Genomic DNA, 19805 nt, shown 5'->3' with positions numbered 1-19805 from the left:
GAGGCTCACCGAGCCGCGGTGCACGCTTTCCGGCCCATTCCGACTTCACAGCATGGACTGCCTGCGTCACATGTTCCGCCAACGCTCATGAGGGCTAAATTCGTTTTTGTACGGCATGATGCCCACCGTAGTCCCCTCATGCCTCCATACACGGGCCCCTTCCGGGTACTGAAGGCGGGCGCCAAGAGTTTTCTGGTAGACGGCGGCGGGACGCCCGACTACATTTCCGTGGACCGCCTCAAGGCTGCACACCTGGACCTCGGCCAGACAGTCGAAACAGCGCAGCCGCCGCGTTGTGGGTGACCGCCCGCGGCCGATACGCCTGGCCCATCGGCCCAGCTCCTCTCCTGCACCATCCATTCTGCTCCGGGAATATCGGAGTTGCTCCGACAGGATTGTCCGACCTCCTCTGCGATTGACTTTGATGATTAAAGACACTTCTGGGGGGGGGGGGGGGGGGGCGCATGTGGTAAAACCACCAATGAACTCCTGTACAAATGAATAACTGTCTTTAAAGCAATGTTACAGCACCTATGTCCGTTTGCTGAGTGTAAACAAGCTTTCTGTAAAAACCCTGAAACAACGCGATGACGTCATCACGTTGGTCACGTGGTGCCCCGAGTGGCGGGAAACATGATGACGTCAGAGGTGGGAGGTTCTGGGTTCAGACCTCGTGGAACAAGCTACTGTATAGGCCTGTCTGCTGTTGCTCCTGCATGTTTTTGTTTTGTTCACCAGTTTAATTAAATTCGGTTAATTTACTGAACTGACTCGACCTCAGTGGTTTAGATAGGAATCCGTTGATTCCTACAGGACGGTTAAAATTGCTTAGCCAACTGAGAATGGGACATCATACGTCTCTCAGCTGCAACAGAGAATTCTGGGAACAGGTTGATCTCTCAGGCTAGGATGCCAGGTGTGGCGCCCTAGATTAAGGGTTTACAGAATTCAAACAAAAATTCTCGCATCTAGATTAAGTCAGTGAATAGTCATCTGAATAGTCTATCGCCTTCAACCTCTCTTCACCATCCCACCCCCTGCATATTCATACGAGAAAGAGGTTAAACTTCCTTCGAGGAATGCTAGGAATGAGCTCAGAAGCATTTTCTCAAGCTCATTGCATGAAAGTCATTTGGCTCACCTTACTTCATCCCTGAAAAATTACCCTAAAGTTCCCCCAATGAAGAATTTAATTGGCTCTTACACCACTTTATCTGATAGCCCATTCCAATCTGTTCTTACCTGCGCAGTGTCTCCTTCATGACAATCATCAATGCCTCACAAATCTCCTCCCAAGTCATTGTAAGCATTCTGGTATGAATACCATCTATCGCTGGAAATGTATTACTTTTGAGCCCATTTAACCTGTCTATAGCTTTAATCTCATTTATTGCCACATCATTCATTTCTGAATTAATCCAAACTAAGTGGATTCAAATATGAAAAGTTATGGCATGTCAAAATGGTAGCAGAGTGTTGGAACAAATGTGTCCAATTACTGCAGCCCCCAGATAGCTTACTTGGGGGAGGTCACATGGAAGGAGAGAAGCTGCTCGCCATCCATAGCACCCACTTTCCCCAAGAGATATAGATGCTCTCCCACCTAGAACGACCAGTTAAAGTGCCAAATAGCCAGTGTCACCAGTTACCAGATATCTGTATTCAATTTTTCATACATCATCATGACTCTTTTCTCTTGCACGCACTCCACTGGGTCATTTGAATCAAATGATCCAATTTCTCTAACCAGTGCATCACATTTGTGCTACACAGGTTTGTTTTAAGTGTTATGTCTAAATTGGAAAAAAAGTTACCTTCATTTGGAGAGGTCATTATGCCACTAATAAGACTCATTTTCCTAGCCTCCCTTGCCTATTGCTTCTGCAAGTGTTAGATAAACCAACTCTATGGTATTTAATTTTACCACAGTAAATATCAGTAACTAGTTATCGAAGACTGAAAAATCGTCCAAATTAGTGAGCTGTTCATACGAGAAAGAGGTTAAACATCCTTCGAGGAATGCTAGGAATGAGCTCAGAAGGATTTTCTCACAAGCTCATTGCATGAAAGTCATTTGGCTCACCTTGCTTCATCCCTGAAAAATTACCCTAAAGTTCCCCCAATGAAGATTTCCATAAATCCACTGGCACCAATCTACCCCAGATGGATGCCATTTACAAAAGGTCTATTACTCATTTCCTCCATCACTTATTCTGGGTCATAATTTGTTTAATGCCAAGCTGTTTTGAAAAGTACAGAAAGTTACACAATCCAGAAAGAAGTGTTACTGTAATTGTAGTCATGTTTTGTAAGTCCACAGTTCAGAATATTAGAATTTAAGGAAAATTAAGGAGCTAATCTTTGAACCAGACTGATCAAGACCATCCCTAAACAGATTTATATTGTGCTGCATCTAGTAGGAAACAGGATCTGAAATCTGAACATACTATTGAAGGAAATACAGCTCAATATGCAAATGGCTGGCTCTGTGACCCTCATTTTATCAATAAACTCATTGTTTTAAACTTGTCTGACATTCTTCATTACTGCAGTAAACAGTTGACTATTAGACAGCATGATGAATACTTTATATAACTGGGTCTTTAAGTTCATCACTCACAACTAGATTGCTTGCAGAAGATGGCAGGCTTCCACCTTTTTAAAAAAAAAGGGCATTACCTTCAAATGAGTATTTGCCAATTTTTTGTTGTTTGCAAACAAAATTTAATTACATAAATCATGTCAAAACTTATCCTGTGCCAAAAATGATTCAGCCTCTCCAAAGAACAGTTTCCAAATGCTTGCATGAAGACAATGCCTTTAAAGTTAACATGATGCATTCATTTAAGTGAAAATACTTGTCACTGAACACTGGGATGACTCACAATAATCCTTCACAGCAATGGCACAAATGTCCACCTGTAATTAGTGGAAATATTCCAGTGAGTTATATAAATGATACAAATGGAGGAACTCAAAAGGATGCCAAGTCACAAGAGCTAAGCTTGAGTCATTTCAGTTACATCTGCACTCACAGGATACATAACAAGACTCTTGGGCATTTTGCATAATAAATGTAAAACTTAGAAGCATTTTAGTACTTGTTTTGTCATAGTCAGAAGAATTCTATTGAGCCAGTGAGTAGCAAGAGACTGTATGGAGTCACCCTCAGCATTGCAGCATGACAAGTTAGCCATCACTGTATTTGGAGAACAGCAACAGTGTAATAATACCTATACCATTATTGAGGAAGAGCTCCCTGCCCCTCACATGTTTTGCTTCTCTTAAGACCTCACCATACTGTGAACCACACAGTGCCCAAATGGGCAGACCGCTAAACTGGTCCTAGACCCCCGCTAAAGTTATTCCTTTATCGGCCACTAGGCAGCATGCCAGTGCATTTCGTTTCTTTTGGGGGCTGGAGGTGGAGGTGGTGATGGTGGAGAGAAAGCGTGGCAAGCACCCATCTTCTCCTCTGCCCCTCATTAACAGTGCTGTGCAGCAGGTGTAGACTGTGAACAGCAACTCAGACTCCAATATGCTGCACACCACCTGGATTAAACACTTGTTCTGCAGGTGGGCACTAAACTGCAATGCATCTTACATGCATTAAAACTACAAAAGCATTCAACTTAGAACATATAGCGCACAAGATTGGCATCAACCACAATGAGGTCAGTTTACCTAAAAATAAAAATATTGCCACACTTGAGTTGCTTGTGAACTAGGAGCTGCAAGGGCTATTGGTGGCGAGAACTGCCATATTGTAGAAAGACATTGAGGTACGTCCGTTAGAGACAAATAGCATGAGATTTCATGACCCATTAGCAATGCAGGTGGAAACAGCTTCTGTTCCACATAATTTTTCAAAACTGGAAGTTGCCATTTCCTGCCCGGAAACAACCAGAACAGCATTACAAAAGCAGCCAGGGACTGAACAAGAGTAGCTGGGAATACATCCAACAGCTGGTTTCCAAAGCAAACTAAAAAAAAGTGCCTCCAAATGTAGCTCAGGTCACACTTGCATTAATGGTCCCCTTGCGAGAAATTAATCCAACAGAGGCTTGCAATAGATAACAACTTCTTTTCAATGTTGTACAATTTAAACAAATGCCCAAAAGTTAAAGACAAAATCAAAATGCGGACAAATTAAACCACCAGCCCACCCCCCACCTCCAGGCAATGTTCTGGCTTTTAAGAAACACAGGGGATTTTAAAATGGTCAGCACTGTAAATAAGCAAAACCAGCTTCTGGGCAAGAACTGCCAATAGCTGCAAAACTAGCAACTTATTTACTGGTCAAGATTTAAGTCAGGTTTAAAAATCCTCTCCTGCAGGATCTCTTGTATTATGACCAGAGTTTAATAACCTATTTTCACTGAGACAAGTGACTTGTTATCACTCAGATACTCCAATGTCTCCGGGGCTTTTTAAATGAAAAATTGCAGCACTCAGGCAGTAAATCAGTCTGCACCCACATGTAGAAATGGTGCGTCAAGTCACCTTCCCTAATCATTAACTGATAAAACAGAAATTGCTGGGAACACTCAGCAGGTCAGGCAGCATCTATGGAGAGAGCAAGAAAGTGTTACTTGGGCAGATTTTGCAGTGGGTATGACGGTGTACTCAGAGTATGCCATCATACCGCCTTTAAAATTGACAATCGGGATCTCCACATGTGCTTGCACTAAATCTCGAACTTGCAATGTCAAGGTACGCACCGCCTTGGAAATCCCAATTGTGGGTGCAGAGTTGGGCTAATTGCCCACCAATTACCTAGGAAAATTTTACAGTTCCACGTAAGGGGATTAGATAGAGACAGTTACTCATTCTATCAGCTCCGAATTGTGATGTAATGAATTGTAAAACTGTCCAAAACACCTCCAATGATTAATGTACAGATTTTTCAGATCTTGGTTTGGGCTCTGTTGTATTTATGTCTGTATCGCCTGTCCATGTTATTTTATATGAAATTTCTCAGAGCTTCAATGATTTATCAGAACTCTAATTCCTTTCGGCCCATGAAAGGTCATCAACCTGAAACGTAACTGTTTCTCTCTCTCCATGGATGCTGCCTGACCAGAGTATTTGCAGCATTTTCCGTTTTTATTTCAGATTTCCAGCAACCGCAGTATTTTGCTTTTGTTCCCTAATCATTAATCTGATGTATCTAGGTAATCTGTATAGTGATAAAAATTGAGTAAATTCTCAAATGGCAACTAGTTTGTCCTCATCATAATAAACATACAAACCAAAACAAAAAATGGATGCAGCTGTGATGTGGAGCAGAAACTGAAAATCTAACAGAAATACTTATCAAAGCCAACTTCATCTATAACTATAACACGGTACTTGGAGACAAATATGTAATTTTTTTTTAGGGGAGGGGAGAGGAAACGAGCACACTATTAAACACAACATTTTCAAAACACTAATTTCTGCACACAAAGTAGGATACAAGACACAAAAATACCTAGCCCATCCTGTGACAACAATCTTAACACTCTCCCCATGAATAGATGGTTAGGAGAAAGGATGGGGACAGAAAAGTCAGTCAGCCAAAGTTCCTGCTTCTGATCGCTATCCAGTGATCCCTACTGTAGATTGCACGTGTCGATATTGAATGACGCCAGCATCTGGCTGGGCAGGGTCGCCCCTCATGGTTGAATAGCCTGCTGGTAGTCACTGTCTACGCTCACACGTGAAGAATCACCGACATATTGAAGGGCACCCCAGGTGCTTATAAAACCAGACCTCAGCACGAGTCAACACCTTCAGGAGGGGAAAAGTGAAAAGGGCTCTGAACAACATCATGAGGGCATGGGAACTGAAGTCTTAAGATTAACAATGACAAACACATTTAAAAATTGATGACAAATGTTAACACTTGGGACAATCATTTGTACTGTTATGGTCAAAGGCTACTGCATGTATTGAAGTACACCAAATAGAATCATTTTAAATTTACAGGAAGTAATGGCTTTGTCTCTACTATACCTGCAACACAGGGCTATTGTCAAAGTTGTAAGCGCTGGGCCTCCCTTCCAGAGTAGAAAAGGCAACATTTCCTCCAGTGAGGGGTGATATATCACTAAATTCATCTGTGCACAACGCCTGCTGTTCATCCTCTCCTGTTTGGATAAACCCGCGATTCGTTTTCTGGTAGGTTTTCTCACAGGATCCACTGTAATACTGGTAAGGTACCCAAGGCCCATCTTCATGAGTTCGTTTATAAATAACAAAGCTTTCGGGTCGACTTGTGTGGAATTTCAGTCTTACATAGGTAATATCAAATGCTTTACCTGCAACCAAAGAAAAAAATGAAATGACTTAATTTCTTCTAGTTACTTTTTTTTGTACTTCATCTTGTTGACAGCAAAAAGAACTTGTGTTTATACAGTGCCTCGTTATGTTTCCACAGCCTGTCTTCACAATCGCTTCAAAACCAATTAATTACTCTTGGAGCTGTCACTTATGTAATGTGCAGACAGCAAAGTCCCACAAACAGCACAAGAGGTGAATGACCATTAATTATTTTTTGATGGGGTTGGTTGAGGGAAGAATGTTGGCCAGAACACTAAATGAACTTCCTGGTCTTTTCAAATCACGCCATGGGATCTTCTGCATGCACCTGAACATGGAACAGGCAAGTGGGGCCCTGATTTAAAGTCTCATCTCTGGTAGTGCAGCACCTCTTCTGTATTGCGCTGGAGTGTCAGCTTAAATTAGTGCAGGAATCCTGCAAAAAAAAAATCTATATTGGGCAAGTGTGCAATATCCATTTATAATCCAGGGGTGGGGATGAACTACCACATAAAGAGAGAAAATAGTAAAAAGTGAGTCGTGTATGCAGGTATAAATAGGAGTTGCACAAATTACCCATTACATTTTTGACATACATCATAAGGGGGTTTAAAATAGTCCAAAAATTGTATTTATGCAGACTGTATAACAAGACTGGGTGGTTTGCCAAACTTGTAAATTATGCATCTGTCTGGTTCAAGTTCAAAGGGTGAGCACGTTATGCAGGTCCATTTCATAGCTGGTTTGTTTTGCAGTAAACTGCCTAGTCCCAGTGTGGATTTTGTCTATACCACCCTGAAGTGACAATTGAAAGCTAAAATGAAAAATTTAAATTGTACTTATAACAGCTCTTCATGTGGAATTAAGCTGGATGCTCAAGTGCATCCAATTTCCTTTCATAGAATGATACAGCACAAAAAGGAGGCCATTCAGCCCATCGTGCCTGTGCCGGCTCTTTGGTAGCACAATCCAATTCTTCACCCATAGTCCTGTAAATATTTCAAGTATTTATCCAATTCTCTTTTGAATGTTACTATTGAATCTACTTCCACCACCCCTTCAGGCAGTGCATTCCAGATCACAACAACTCGTTGTGTAAAAAAATGTTTTCTCATGTCACCTCTGGTTCTTGCCAATCACCTTAAATCTGTGTCCTTCGTTTACCAACCCTTCTGCGACAGGAAACAGTTTCTCCTTATAAAATCACAGAAATTTACGGCACAAAAGGAGGCCATTCGACCCATTGTGTCCATGCTGGCCAAAAAAAGCTATCTAGCCTAATCCTAATTTCCAGCTCTTGCTCCGTAGCCTTGTAAGTTACAGAACTTCAAGTCCATATCCAAGTATTTCTTAAATGTGATGAGGGTTTTTGCCTCTACAACCCTTTCAGGCAGCGAGTTCCAGACCCCCACCACCCTCGGTGAAAAAAAGTTCCCCTCAACTCCCCTCTAATCCTTCTACCAATTACTTTAAATCTATGCACCCTGGTTATTTACCTCTCTGCTGAGGGAAATAGGTCTTTCCTATCCACTCTATCTAGGCCCCTCATGATTGAGGTGTATAAAATTAAGTCTCCCCTCAGCCTCCTCTGTTCCAAAGCAAACAACCCCAGCCTATCCAATCTTTCCTCATAGCTAAAATTCTCCAGTCCTGGCAACATCCTCGTAAATCTCCTCTGTACCCTCTCTAGTGCAATCACATTTTTCCTGTAATGTGGTGACCAGAGCTGTATGCAGTACTCTAGCAGTGACCTAACTAGTTTTTATAAAGTTCAAGCATAACCTCCCTGCTCTTATATTTTATGCCTCAGCTAATAAAGGAAAGTATCCCCCCATATGCCTTCTTAACCACCTTATCTACCTGTCCTGTTACCTTCAGGGATCTGTGGACATGCACGCCAAGGTACCTCTGTTCCTCTACACTTCAGTATCCTACCACTTACTTACTCTATCAAAACTGTGCATGATTTTGAACACCATCAAATCACCTCTTAACATTCTCTGCTCCGAGAACAAACCAGCTTCTCCAATCTCTCCACATAACTGAAGTTCATCCTAAAATCAATGAATGGCCTCCTTCTGTACTGTAACCATTCGGCCCATCAAGCCCATGCCAGCTCTCTGCAAGAGCACTCCAATTCCCTTTTGAAAGCCACAATTGAGTCTGCTTCCACCACCCTTTCAGGCAGTGCATTCCACATCCTAACCACTCGCTCCGTAAAAGTTTTTTTCCCCCTCATGTTGCCTTTAGTTCTTCTGCAAATCACCTTAAATCTGTGTCCTCTGGTTCTCAACACTTCCGCCAATGGGAACAGTTTCTCTCTATCTACCCTGTCCAGACCCCTCATGATTTTGAATACCTCTATCAAATCTCCTCTCAACCGTCTCTGCTCCAAGGAGAACAACCCCAGCTTCTCTGGTCTATCCACATAACTGAAGTCCCTCAACCCTGGAATCATTCTCATAAATCTTTTCTGCACCCTCTCTAAGGCCTTCACATCCTTCCTAAAGTGCGGTGCCCAGAATTGGACACACTACTCCTGTTGAGGCCGAACCAGTGTTTTATAAAAAGGTCCATCATAACTTCCTTGCTTTTGTACTCCCTCTATTTATGAAGCCCAGGATCCTGTATGCTTTTTTTTTTTATAAACTGCTTTCTCAACCTGCCCTGCCATCTTCAACGATTTGTGCACATATACCCTCAGATCTTTCTGTTCATGCACCCACTTTAGGATTGTACTTTAGTTTATATTGCCTCTCCTCGTTCTTCCTACCAAAATATATCACTTTGTACTTTTCTGCATTACATTTCATCTGCCACGTATCTGCCCATTTCACCAGCCTGTATATGTCTTCTTGAAGTCTATCACTATCCTCCTCACTGTTCACTATACCTCCAAGTTTGTGTCAATCTGCAAATTTTGAAATTGTGCCCTGTACACCAAAGTCCAAATCATTAAAATATATCAAGAAAAGCAGTGGTCCTAGTACCGACCCCTGGGGAACACCACTGTATACCATCCTCCAGTCTGAAAAACAACTGCTCACCACTACTCTCTGTTTCCTGTCACTTAGCCAATTTTGTATCCGTGCTGCCACTGCCCCTTTTATTCCATGGGCTTCAACTTTGCTGGCAAGCCTATTATGTGGCACTTTATCAAACGTTGTTTGAAAGTCCATATACACGTCAAACACAGTGCCCTCATTAACCTTCTGTTACCTCATCAAAACACTCATCCCTGGTGCCATTCTAGTAAATCTCTTCTGCACTCTCTCCAAGGATTGACCTCCTTCCTAAAGTGTGGTGCCCAGAATTGAACACAATACTCCAACTGAGGCCTAACCAGTGTTTTGCAAAGGTTGAGCATAACTTCCTTGCTTTTGTAGTCTATTTCTCTATTAATAAAGCCAAGGATCCCATATGCTTTAACAGCCTTCTCAACTTGCCATCTTCAAAGATTTGTGTACACACCCCCACAGGTCTCTCTCTTCCTGCACCCTCTTTAAAATTGTACTACAGTAAACTCTTTCTTATCCGGCGTCTGAGACCAGGATGGTGCCGGCTGATGAAAAAATCTGGATAACAGAGGTATGCCTACCACGGTGCTGCTTTTCCACTCACCATCACCACTGACTAACTCGGCCACCGCGGGAGACTCAGACTCAGCAAAACGAGTGCTGGATGGATTCAGCAAGATTACCGGTTATTGGTGTTATTTTGTATTGAGATATATCTATTTTTCTGGTTATTAAAGTATTCTGGATGATAAAGTGTTGTTTAAACAAGAGTTTACTGTAGTTAGTTCATATTGCCTCTCATTCTTCCTACCAGAATTCATCACTTCACACTTCTCCACATTAAATGTCATCTGCCATGTGTCTGCCTATGCCCTCCTGAAGTCTGTTACTATCTGCCTCATTGTTCACTACATTTCCAAGTTTTGTATCATTTGCAAACTTTGAAATGATGCACTGTATACCAAAGTCCAGGTCATTAATATATATCAAACAGAGCAGTGATCCTAATACCGACCCGAGGAACACTACTGTATACAGGAAACTTCGCGATATCCGGCACCGACAGGACCGAGCTGCTGCTGATCTATCAAAACTTCCGGATAGACCAGCGCTAATGTTGAAGGATACGGAGGTTTTCATCTCCGTATCTGACAACACTGTTGCTTAGCAACAGCTTGTAAACACTCAGCCCGTACCTTGGAAGCGTCTCTGAAGCTGTTGCTAAGCCACAGAGACGCTTTCCAGAGCCTGGCTGTTAAAAAAAAAAAAAAAAAACTAGAAGAAAAAAAACCTAACCAAAACGGCTGCTGATTTCTGCCGTTAGATTGAGGTTTCCGGACATACAACCTCCGGATAAACCAAAGTTTCCTGTAGTACCCTCCAGAACAACTATTCACCACTACTCTCTGCTTTCTGCCTCATAGCCAATTGTGTATCCATGCTGCCATGGTTCCTTTAATTCCATGGGCTTTAATATTGCTAACAAGTCTATTACGTGGTATTTTGTCAAATGTCTTTTAAAAGTCCATCTACACATCAATCACACTACTCTCATCAACCCTTCTCAGTTACTTTAAAGAACTCAAATTAGTCAAACACGATTTGCCTTCAACAAATCCGTGCTGGTTTTCATTTATTAGCCCATACTTTTCTAAATGCCAATTAAATTTTGTCCAGGATTATGGTCTCCAATAGTTTCCCCACAATCAACGTTCGGCTGACTGGCCTGAAGTCAACAGGTTTATCCCTCTCCCCCTTTTTAAAAAAACAGGGGTCTAACATTTGCAATCCTCCAGTCCTCTGGTGCCACCCTCATATCCAAGGAGGATTTGAAGATGTGGCCAAAGCCTCTGCAATTTACACCTGCACTTCTCAATAACCTTAAGGTGCATCCCATCCAGACTGGGTAATTTTTCTACTTTGAAGATTGCCTACCTTTTACGTACCTCCTTTTTATCTACTTTTATCCTATCCAATATTGCTACTGCCTCTTCCTTTACTGCTACATAGGCAGCATATTCTTCTCCAGAGAAGACGGTTGCAAAGTATTCATAGTACCTCAGCCATACCCTCTGCCTCCACAAAATCATCTCATTCTTGCTCCCCAATTGGCCCCACCCTTCCACTATTTGTGTGTTTATAAAGACTTTTGGGTTCCCTTTTCTGGATGCCGCTAATCTATTCTCATACTCTCTCTTTGCACCTCTTTTAGATCTCCTCTGTACTTTCTCTATTCAGCTTGGTTCTCTACTGTATTATGAACCTTACAATCGTCGTAAGCCTCCTTTTTCTGTCTCATTTTAGCCTCCGAGCTAAAAATTGGGACGCCAACTTCGCCGGGGCGCTACTTTTAGCACCCTGGAAAAATTAGCGCCCCTGCAACAGAAATTGAGTGGTAGCGCCCTGCATCCCTCTTGGGGCACTGCGACAGAATATCGCGACGCTATGTGCTGCAGCATCGCGGTATTGCAGGCCTTCCTCCCCTTCTTAAAAGGGGAGGGGCCTTGCGCAGCACGACCTGGGGCCCAGCTGGGCCCCCGGGGATCGGGAGTGCCGGGCTCTTGGAGCGCGGTTCAGGAGGCCGGGGACGGAAGCGCAGGCAGGTGGCCAGCAACAAAAATGGCCGCCCCACACCTCACCTTTAAATAGCGCCTCCCCGGCCGCAGCTAGGCCCCCCCCGACCAGTGTCCGGCGGTAATTCAAGGGGTTGATCCCGAAGATCGCGGCCAGGGCGCTGCGCACAGCGATGACGCCGCTAACCTCCCACGAAACAAGGGCGGCGCCACGCCCTGGTGCTAGTTGCTTTGCGCCCCATTAGCACCTTCTTGGGCGCTAACGGGAAACGCAAAGCAACCAAATTTTTCCAATATCTTTGGTCATCCAGGGAGCTCTCGTTTTGGATGCCCTTCCTTACCCCCTCATAGGAATGCATCTACTCTGTACCCGAGCTATCTACGCTTTGAAGGTCTCCCATTGTTCAATTATCGTTTTGCCTACCAATTTTTGATTCCAATGCACCTGGGCCAGATCCCTTCATAACTCACTGAAGTTTGCCCTCCTCCGGTTAAGTATTTTTACTCTTGATTGTACCATGTCCGTTTCCATAACTATTCTAAACCTGATATTACGATCACGGTTCCTCAAATGCTCCCCCACTCCATTCCCCAGCACTGCTTCCTTCCTCATTGGGTTCGAGAAACACAGATCAAGAAAGTTCTCTTGTACACTTTTCAGGAATTCCTCCCCCTCTTTACCTTTACATTGTTACTATCCCAGTCTATATTAGGATAACTGAAGTCTGCAGTTCTTGCATCTTTCTGTAATTTGCTCCTCTATTTCTTTCCCACTAGTGTAATAGCTCCTCTATTGTTCCTTAATTCTAAGCAAATAGACTTGGTCTTTGGCCCCTCAACTACATCATCCCTTTAATCAATACTGCCACCTACTTCTTTTTCCCTTGCCCATCTTTCCCAAATACCTTGTAGCCAGGAATATTATGTTCCCAATCCTCCACTTCCTTGCACCAGATGTTATTTCCACATCATAGTCCCATCTGGTGACTGGTGCCTACAGCTCACAAACCTTATTTATATAATATGTACATTTACGTACATGCACTCCAAACCCATCTTAGACTGCTTTGCATTTGCCTGCTATCTAATCCCTCCTATCTGAACTATGCTTTACTCTAGTGCTATTTGCCTCTCCCAGTCCTCTGTGCACCTGGTGTCTCCTCACTAATGTTTCATCCTGGTGCCCATCCCCATTAGTTTAAACCCTCCCCCACAATATGAGTTAACCTTCTACCCCAGAGCCCAAGGTATCTGAAGCCCTCCCTCCTGCACCACTTCTGCAGTCACGAATTAACCCGTTTAATCCGACTATTCCTACACTCACTAGCACATGGCACTGGGAGTAATCCAGAGGTTACTACCTTTAAGAACCTGCTTTTTTAACATGAAGAATAAGAGTCGTGGACTAAGCTAAGAGGGAAGGTCACCGAAGCAGAAAGTATAAAAGGATTCTAGAAGCAACTAGCTGAGTTTCTGGAGAGAAAAGGGATTGAGGAAGATGACGAGGCAGATAACTGGACTTCAAACCTATTTGCCTTTTGTGCAGTTCCTAAAAATACTTACAAGAATAATGTAGATTGAAGTAACATTTTCTGCCAACATGTTCACTAATCACTTTCTCGCTAACTTTAAGTAGAAGGAAATATACTTCAATGTTGCCAGGAGACAAGGAGGTCTTTGCACAACGAACGTGTCCTGCAGGTTCATTAATAACCTAGTCTTTTGCTTGTATTTCCACTGTCAGTGGCTTTATTTTCTTACATAAAAAGGCCAACACATCACAACTCAAGACATGTCTGATATATACTTTAAATTTAAACTAAGAAGCGGTATAATAATGGAACATTACTGAGAACCACCACATTTAAACAGTCACTATGCAAAGACGAGTACTGTGGGTGGTGTAAAACTGCAACCAGAAATACTAGGGTAGGGGTGGAGCAAGAGTAATGGATAGGGTCACCCATAAAGTAGTATGCAACAATATATATCTCTCTCTCATTTACACAATAGGAAGCCTCCAACATGTTCTTCAGCCTCACAGCCACACAAATAGTTCTGGTTTGATATCTAAACCACAAATTTCCGTCAAGCAGAGCCCATGATGTTATGGTTTATTGCAGTTGAACACAAAGGTCCTTGTACAAGACTGAAGAATTACCAGACACTGTCTTCCATCGTTCTAAAAAAGGCATAAAACTCAGCTACTGCTTAGAGCAGCAAGGGTTTAAAGTGCACCTTGGCGTTAATTCCCATCATTCCTACCAAAACACAGCACATTCACTATATGTATTTCACAATAGCAGCAGTATAGTTTCAATCATTAAACAATACAGAAGATATTATATTCATGGTTCAATTCATGTATTTTTTTTGCATACACCCTTTTCTTTCCCCATTTCCACCTCCATAATGGCCCAGCAGAATCAGTGCAGTAACAGACTACCAAACCAGCAGGAAGTGACTTCAAAATTGCAGCCAGTACTTTTGAACTTTCCTTCACTGGGTAAATTGCACCATCGCCCAGTGAGGCCACTAAGTATTGTGTGGCACTAGAGCTGTACACTGTTTGGAAGATTCAAAATCAGGAACTGGAACAACCCACCCTCCTCTGAGCCAGGGAACAGCCTCAATAGTTGGAATCGACTTGCCAGCTAGCTAACGGAGGACATGCAGAAGGCAACAATAAGGACAAAGGACAAGACAATCCCTAAGGTTAGGGAAGTCAAAATCTAGTATCCGAAAGATTGCATGAGCCTCTCAGTGGCTATCCTCCTCTCCCCCCCATCGTCATGTAGCAAGCTGTCTAAAAGGAATGCATGCTGCTATGAAGGTCAGGATGAAATGAAAGGGTTGTATATGATATACAAGTCTGTACGTGTACTTTAACATGAACCCAAGGGAGGCCCATGGGTACTGTACCACACTATCAAATGCACCAATTATTAGTTTGTTCCTATTAACACTCAAATTAAATCCCAGAACAGTGGCTACTCAAATCTTAATCCATCTCAAATCAGCAATGTAATTTTAGCAGCTTAACATGCAGGTATGAAATCTTAAAAATGCATATCTGCACAGTTGCAAAGCTGCCACCACCAGCCCAGATCTTTTTGCATTTCTAGCTGTAAAATCCTTTACAAAGAACATAATTTCTGACCACTCCCTACCCAATAAACTTTGATACTGAATGCAAAAGCTGGGCTAACAGGGAGGCTATTCATCTGGTAGTGTCTGCAATGTAAATGTGGACATTAAAAAAAACTGCTAGAGTTAAATATTAATATTTGAGGCATAATTGCATTAAAAATAGTGGAAATGGTGAAAACACCCCCACACTGATCCTTTGGATGTACATTTCAACTTTTTAAAAAATGACTTGCGGTAGCTCCCAGAATATTCTAGATTTGTGTAGTCTAGGACAATGCTGGAAATTTTTTGAGGACTTTCAAAGATGAAGAAACAGAGATAGAGGTCTATCCCACAAGAGGGGCATAAATGGCAATTCCAGCAGTGGTTCCCAAGTAGCTGATACTGAGTGCAATGCCTTTAGTCAGAACCCCAGGGAATTCTAACCAGCTGAATATGCCTGCTCACGTCCCTGTCTCAGAAGCTGTTTTTTGATCTGACCGAAACTTTCCTTCTCTAGTTTCAGAAGGTCCACCTTCTCGTTAGCAATTACCATCTCTCCAGTTTGTTTTCTTCCTTTAGCATCACCTCACTTCTCTCCTCTGAAAGGTTGGCTCAGTATTCCACAAACAATCCTGGTCAGTCTTGGCTCGTTATTTGCTTTTTCCTGTAGAAAGCTTTCCATGTGAGCAGACTGAGGTATCGATATTTTACATGAGTCAGACAGAATCTCCCACGAGCCAGTTCCATCACAATTTTTAAATCAATTTTACCTCAAGATGATTAATATATATATATTTTTTTTTTTTAAAACACGCCAGGGGAAAAAGATGGTAAAACTGCTCAAAAAGGCATCCAACACAACTTCTTGCTTTCTTGCAGTCTCCCATGAGTTAAGGCCCCCACTGCCACCAAATCTCCTGTTCTTAGCAAGTATCCTTGGTGCGTACTGGAATGAAGTTAATTCAATAGCTTTCCCACGGTTCAGTTGGTACGGTGGATTGTCCAATATAGAACTGAGCTGGTCACCACCCTATTCCCCGATGCTTAATGCGGTGATCTGGACCAGGGCAGCACTGGGCCACTACAATTTGTAGTGTATGTAACCTGTACCACCTTAAGAGACTACCTTAAGGTGATGAACTACTTTCTGATGGCTCCTGTATATTGTAGTACCGGTGGTGACCACACCGGTATATAAACTCTGTGGAGCAGTTTGTATTTCAGTTCAGCCCTGACCCTCAATTACTAAAGACCTGTTTAAGTATTCTGTTGTCTGTGTCCAGTTATTCAACATAACTACATTTGGAAAACACAGACTCAACACAATTGACTTCAACAGCTCAGAAGGGCAAGATCAGATCAGTATCCAGTGAATTTAACTGGAAGGTACGTGTGCAGACCTTTGGTTTCGGTGTGAAAACCCACCCCTACCCCTAATCAAACAGCCCGTCATCAGTAACTGTCTAGGCTCACAGGTGAAGTACGTGCACCTGGATGAAGTACTGATGAGGGGAGGGGCTGGCATTTGTGGAACCATATCATTTAATTCCATAAAATCTGTACAGAACAACAACTTGTATTCACATATAGCGCCTTTAATGTAGTAAAACAAAGAAAGCAAAGAAAGGAAATGAAAGGTGGGATTGAGAGAGAGAGAGAGAGAGAGAGAGCGTGCATACGAGATATATCAAAGACAAAGAAAAAGTAAAAACAAATCATATTTAGATTTTTAATAAAATCTCCAATAATAATTAAAATCTGAAGGAATGAGTCTCCACACTTGTAAAAGTAAGGTTTTAAGGTTTTAGTTCCAGAGAAGTTGTTTGACAGTAATTAAGACTTATCAAACCATTAAAATTTCACTTATACTTGAATTGACAAGCCCCAACCTTTTCTGGCGTGGGTATCTAGTGGGTAAGTACCACAACTTCACGCCCCTTTTAAGTGTTTGAATGTCAAATCTCTCGTCGTGGTACCGGTGTAGCGAAGCTTGTGAAGGAGCAGGGAAATCGAACAGCAACTTCTTGATTTCCGCGTTTAACTGCACATGTGTGGACACCGGAAGTTGCTGTCCGATTTACTCCATAAGTGAGCACCAATAGCCTCACCATTATTCCTACTGCAAAATCCTGGCCAATGTGAAATGGACACCAACTGTAATCATTTTACAAGTTGATAACTTTAACACAAGATCAAGTCATGACAATCTAATTAAAACTTTACCTGACACTCCTTTCAAGTATATTAGAGTGACCACATTTTCTAAACTGAATCCGGAACACCAGGATGGGAGCACAGCAAAGTAACCAGGACACGTTTCAAGAAAACCGGCATAATGACTTTGTTGTTTCTGCTGGTGGAATACGCGTAGACAGTGCCATTTTCACTTTACACCGAATCTTTAATCTTGAGTGTGTTCTAGCAATAATACTGTGCCATCTATACTCGTCCCCGAATACCCTAACTTTTAATTTCTCAATTTTAAATCAGTTCCAAACAGACAGATTTTCCATGCAAGGTGTGAAACACTGTCTCAGAAGGTTTCAGAAACCTCTTCCCAATGGGAGAATTGAGCTTGCCTTATTCAGTTAAAAAAAATGATGCACCAGAGTCATCTGAGGTAAGTAAATCCACTCACCTACCAGCTCTCACTGCGCCCTCAGCTTCTCCCACGCATTTTAAAGGTTCCACCCTCTGGCCAGTCACTACTGGCCAGAGCACGGGGTCAGATGACTCAATCCCCCCAGAGTGCAGTGTGGCCCGAGCTATCGATGGGGCTTTTTCTCCGCCGTGCTGCATTGTGGGAAAGCTGGGCTGCCATCGTCGCCTCCATTCAACCGGCTCCTGGAATCCATTCCCGAGCTCAAACCGGGCAGAGAATCGCCCCGGCCCCGGCCCCGGCCCCCCCCCGGCCCGGGGTTTCTGTACATTCGTGTTTTTAAAAACCGACTCTATACAGGGACGAATTTTCTGAACCGGCGACTCCTCCGGGGACATTGTTCCCAATCTGGGGACTGTCCCCGGAAAACGTGGAGATACGGTCAGCCTAAAGTAAAGTATATTCACCAGGAGTACAGTTCCACTTTGAAGTATTCAACTTCATCACAAGTTGTAGTTAGTAAAACTCTGACCACTAATTCATCCTCCAGACAAAATACACCCAATAAAAGTTGTTACAGGTTCACAATGTAGACCCACAGCAAACAGTGCAAAAGATCAAGTCCAACAAATCACTTGATGCTTATATTTTAGTTACTTTGGATTAGATGGGGTTCGCTTGGCAGATCCAAGGGTAAAACTGCACGTACAAACATTCTTAGATTTCCACAACACCGCTTACAACTGTACCAAATCAGATACAATAATGATTTTCAATCCATTCCTAAAATGCCACTTTAAGGAGGGCCTCTAATGTTTGCTCTCTGGTACCTCTCCCAAGTGGTCATTTTTCATGTGCGAGCCTTTGTCGTGCATGTTGGCAAATTATCTGACTGGGGCGGAGCTCTGTCTCATCCTCACGCTGCGTCTATACAATCAACCTGTAATGTACAGCAATAAGGAGCACCGATTGATTTGTCCCCTCAGCAGTCAGAAAGAAGTTCCAAGTGACAATGAATGCAAGTGTAAAATAGTCTGTGCTACACAGGAGGAACGGAGCGTACTTTAAATTCCAACCTGAACATTTAGCACAATAGTGGGCAGTTAACTGAACACAAATGTTTCAAACTGGGTGGTTCCAAGTGTGGCAAAATACCAGCAATGTTGCAATGTAAAACAGTTAATTCCAAAGTTGAATGCCTTCATTCTTACTTTGCATGTGTATGAATTGACTGGACAAGAGTCTAGTGACAGTCCATAGCATAGGCAGCAAACCGAAAACTGTGCTAAGCAAACATTAGAAATCCTTCTTAATGTAGCATTTTAGCAATGAATTGAAACTCACTACTGAATTCAAATAGAGACTGCTGTAAGATGTTATGGAAATGTGAGAAAAATTGTGAAAGTATGCAGTTGTGTACCAGAGAGCAACCGGAACCGTTAAACCACACTCAAGGCAAGATGGTGTGGGGGAGCAGGGCAAGTAAGTTAAAACAATTCACCCCAAAAGTAAAGGACAAGCTAGGAAAAATAAAGGCTAGCCAGCCTTGCAGGTCGTGTTTGAACACCAATGCAGTTTCTTTGTTTCTTGCTACGAACGGCACAAATTTCCATTTGTTTAAAAATCACTTCCACCTTTTTTGTTATACCCTTTTAATCCTCCAATGATGTATGGACATGAATAAACACACTACATCTTTTAGGGAAATCGTTTGAATCTTGCATATTACAGGGCAGTATATCTACTGCATATGAAATTTCACTGCCATCAGTTCAAGCCAACCAATACAACAGACGTTTTATCAAATTACAACACTGCTCATGATGGGTTCTGAATAAGAATGATACTGGGTCGTGTGTAGCAACAGCAAAAGTGTTAAAAGAATGCCAGTATAGTGAATGGGTATTCATTGAAAGCAGAGGGCCCGGGAATCTTACCGCCTACATGGGGCAGATTTCATGGGTTATTTTTCAATTCTGTAAACTTACTTCACAAAAATTCTCCTTTGTATTTCATTTCTTCTCCATACTTCTGGAATGTTCTTAAAGGGTAAATTCAACTTGGCCAAGCGGCCTGACATTAAGTCTTTACATAACTTGTAACTGTCTTAAGTGGTCATGCACTTTGTGCAAATGAACAATTAAGTTAAATTCTATAGCTCTGTTCTACTTGAACAGTCAC

At 42.5% G+C, this 19805-nt stretch overlaps 1 protein-coding gene across 1 annotated transcript in view; it reads right to left on the bottom strand.

Moving 5' to 3' along the window:
* lamc1 (laminin, gamma 1) overlaps nucleotides 1-19805 on the bottom strand; it is a 292326-nt gene that overhangs the window by 141564 nt on the left and 130957 nt on the right. The window contains exon 2 of the mRNA XM_085982601.1: nucleotides 5998-6302. Within this exon, the coding sequence (XP_085838727.1) occupies nucleotides 5998-6302 (305 nt within the window). The remainder of the gene's footprint in view (nucleotides 1-5997; nucleotides 6303-19805) is intronic.

Source organism: Somniosus microcephalus, chromosome 3 (assembly GCF_052327205.1).
Source record: "Somniosus microcephalus isolate GS21.2 chromosome 3, FLI_Smic_1.0, whole genome shotgun sequence".
Taxonomy (NCBI): domain Eukaryota; kingdom Metazoa; phylum Chordata; class Chondrichthyes; order Squaliformes; family Somniosidae; genus Somniosus; species Somniosus microcephalus.
Note: the sequence above shows the minus strand (reverse complement) of the source record. Positions and strands in the feature narration are given on the sequence as shown.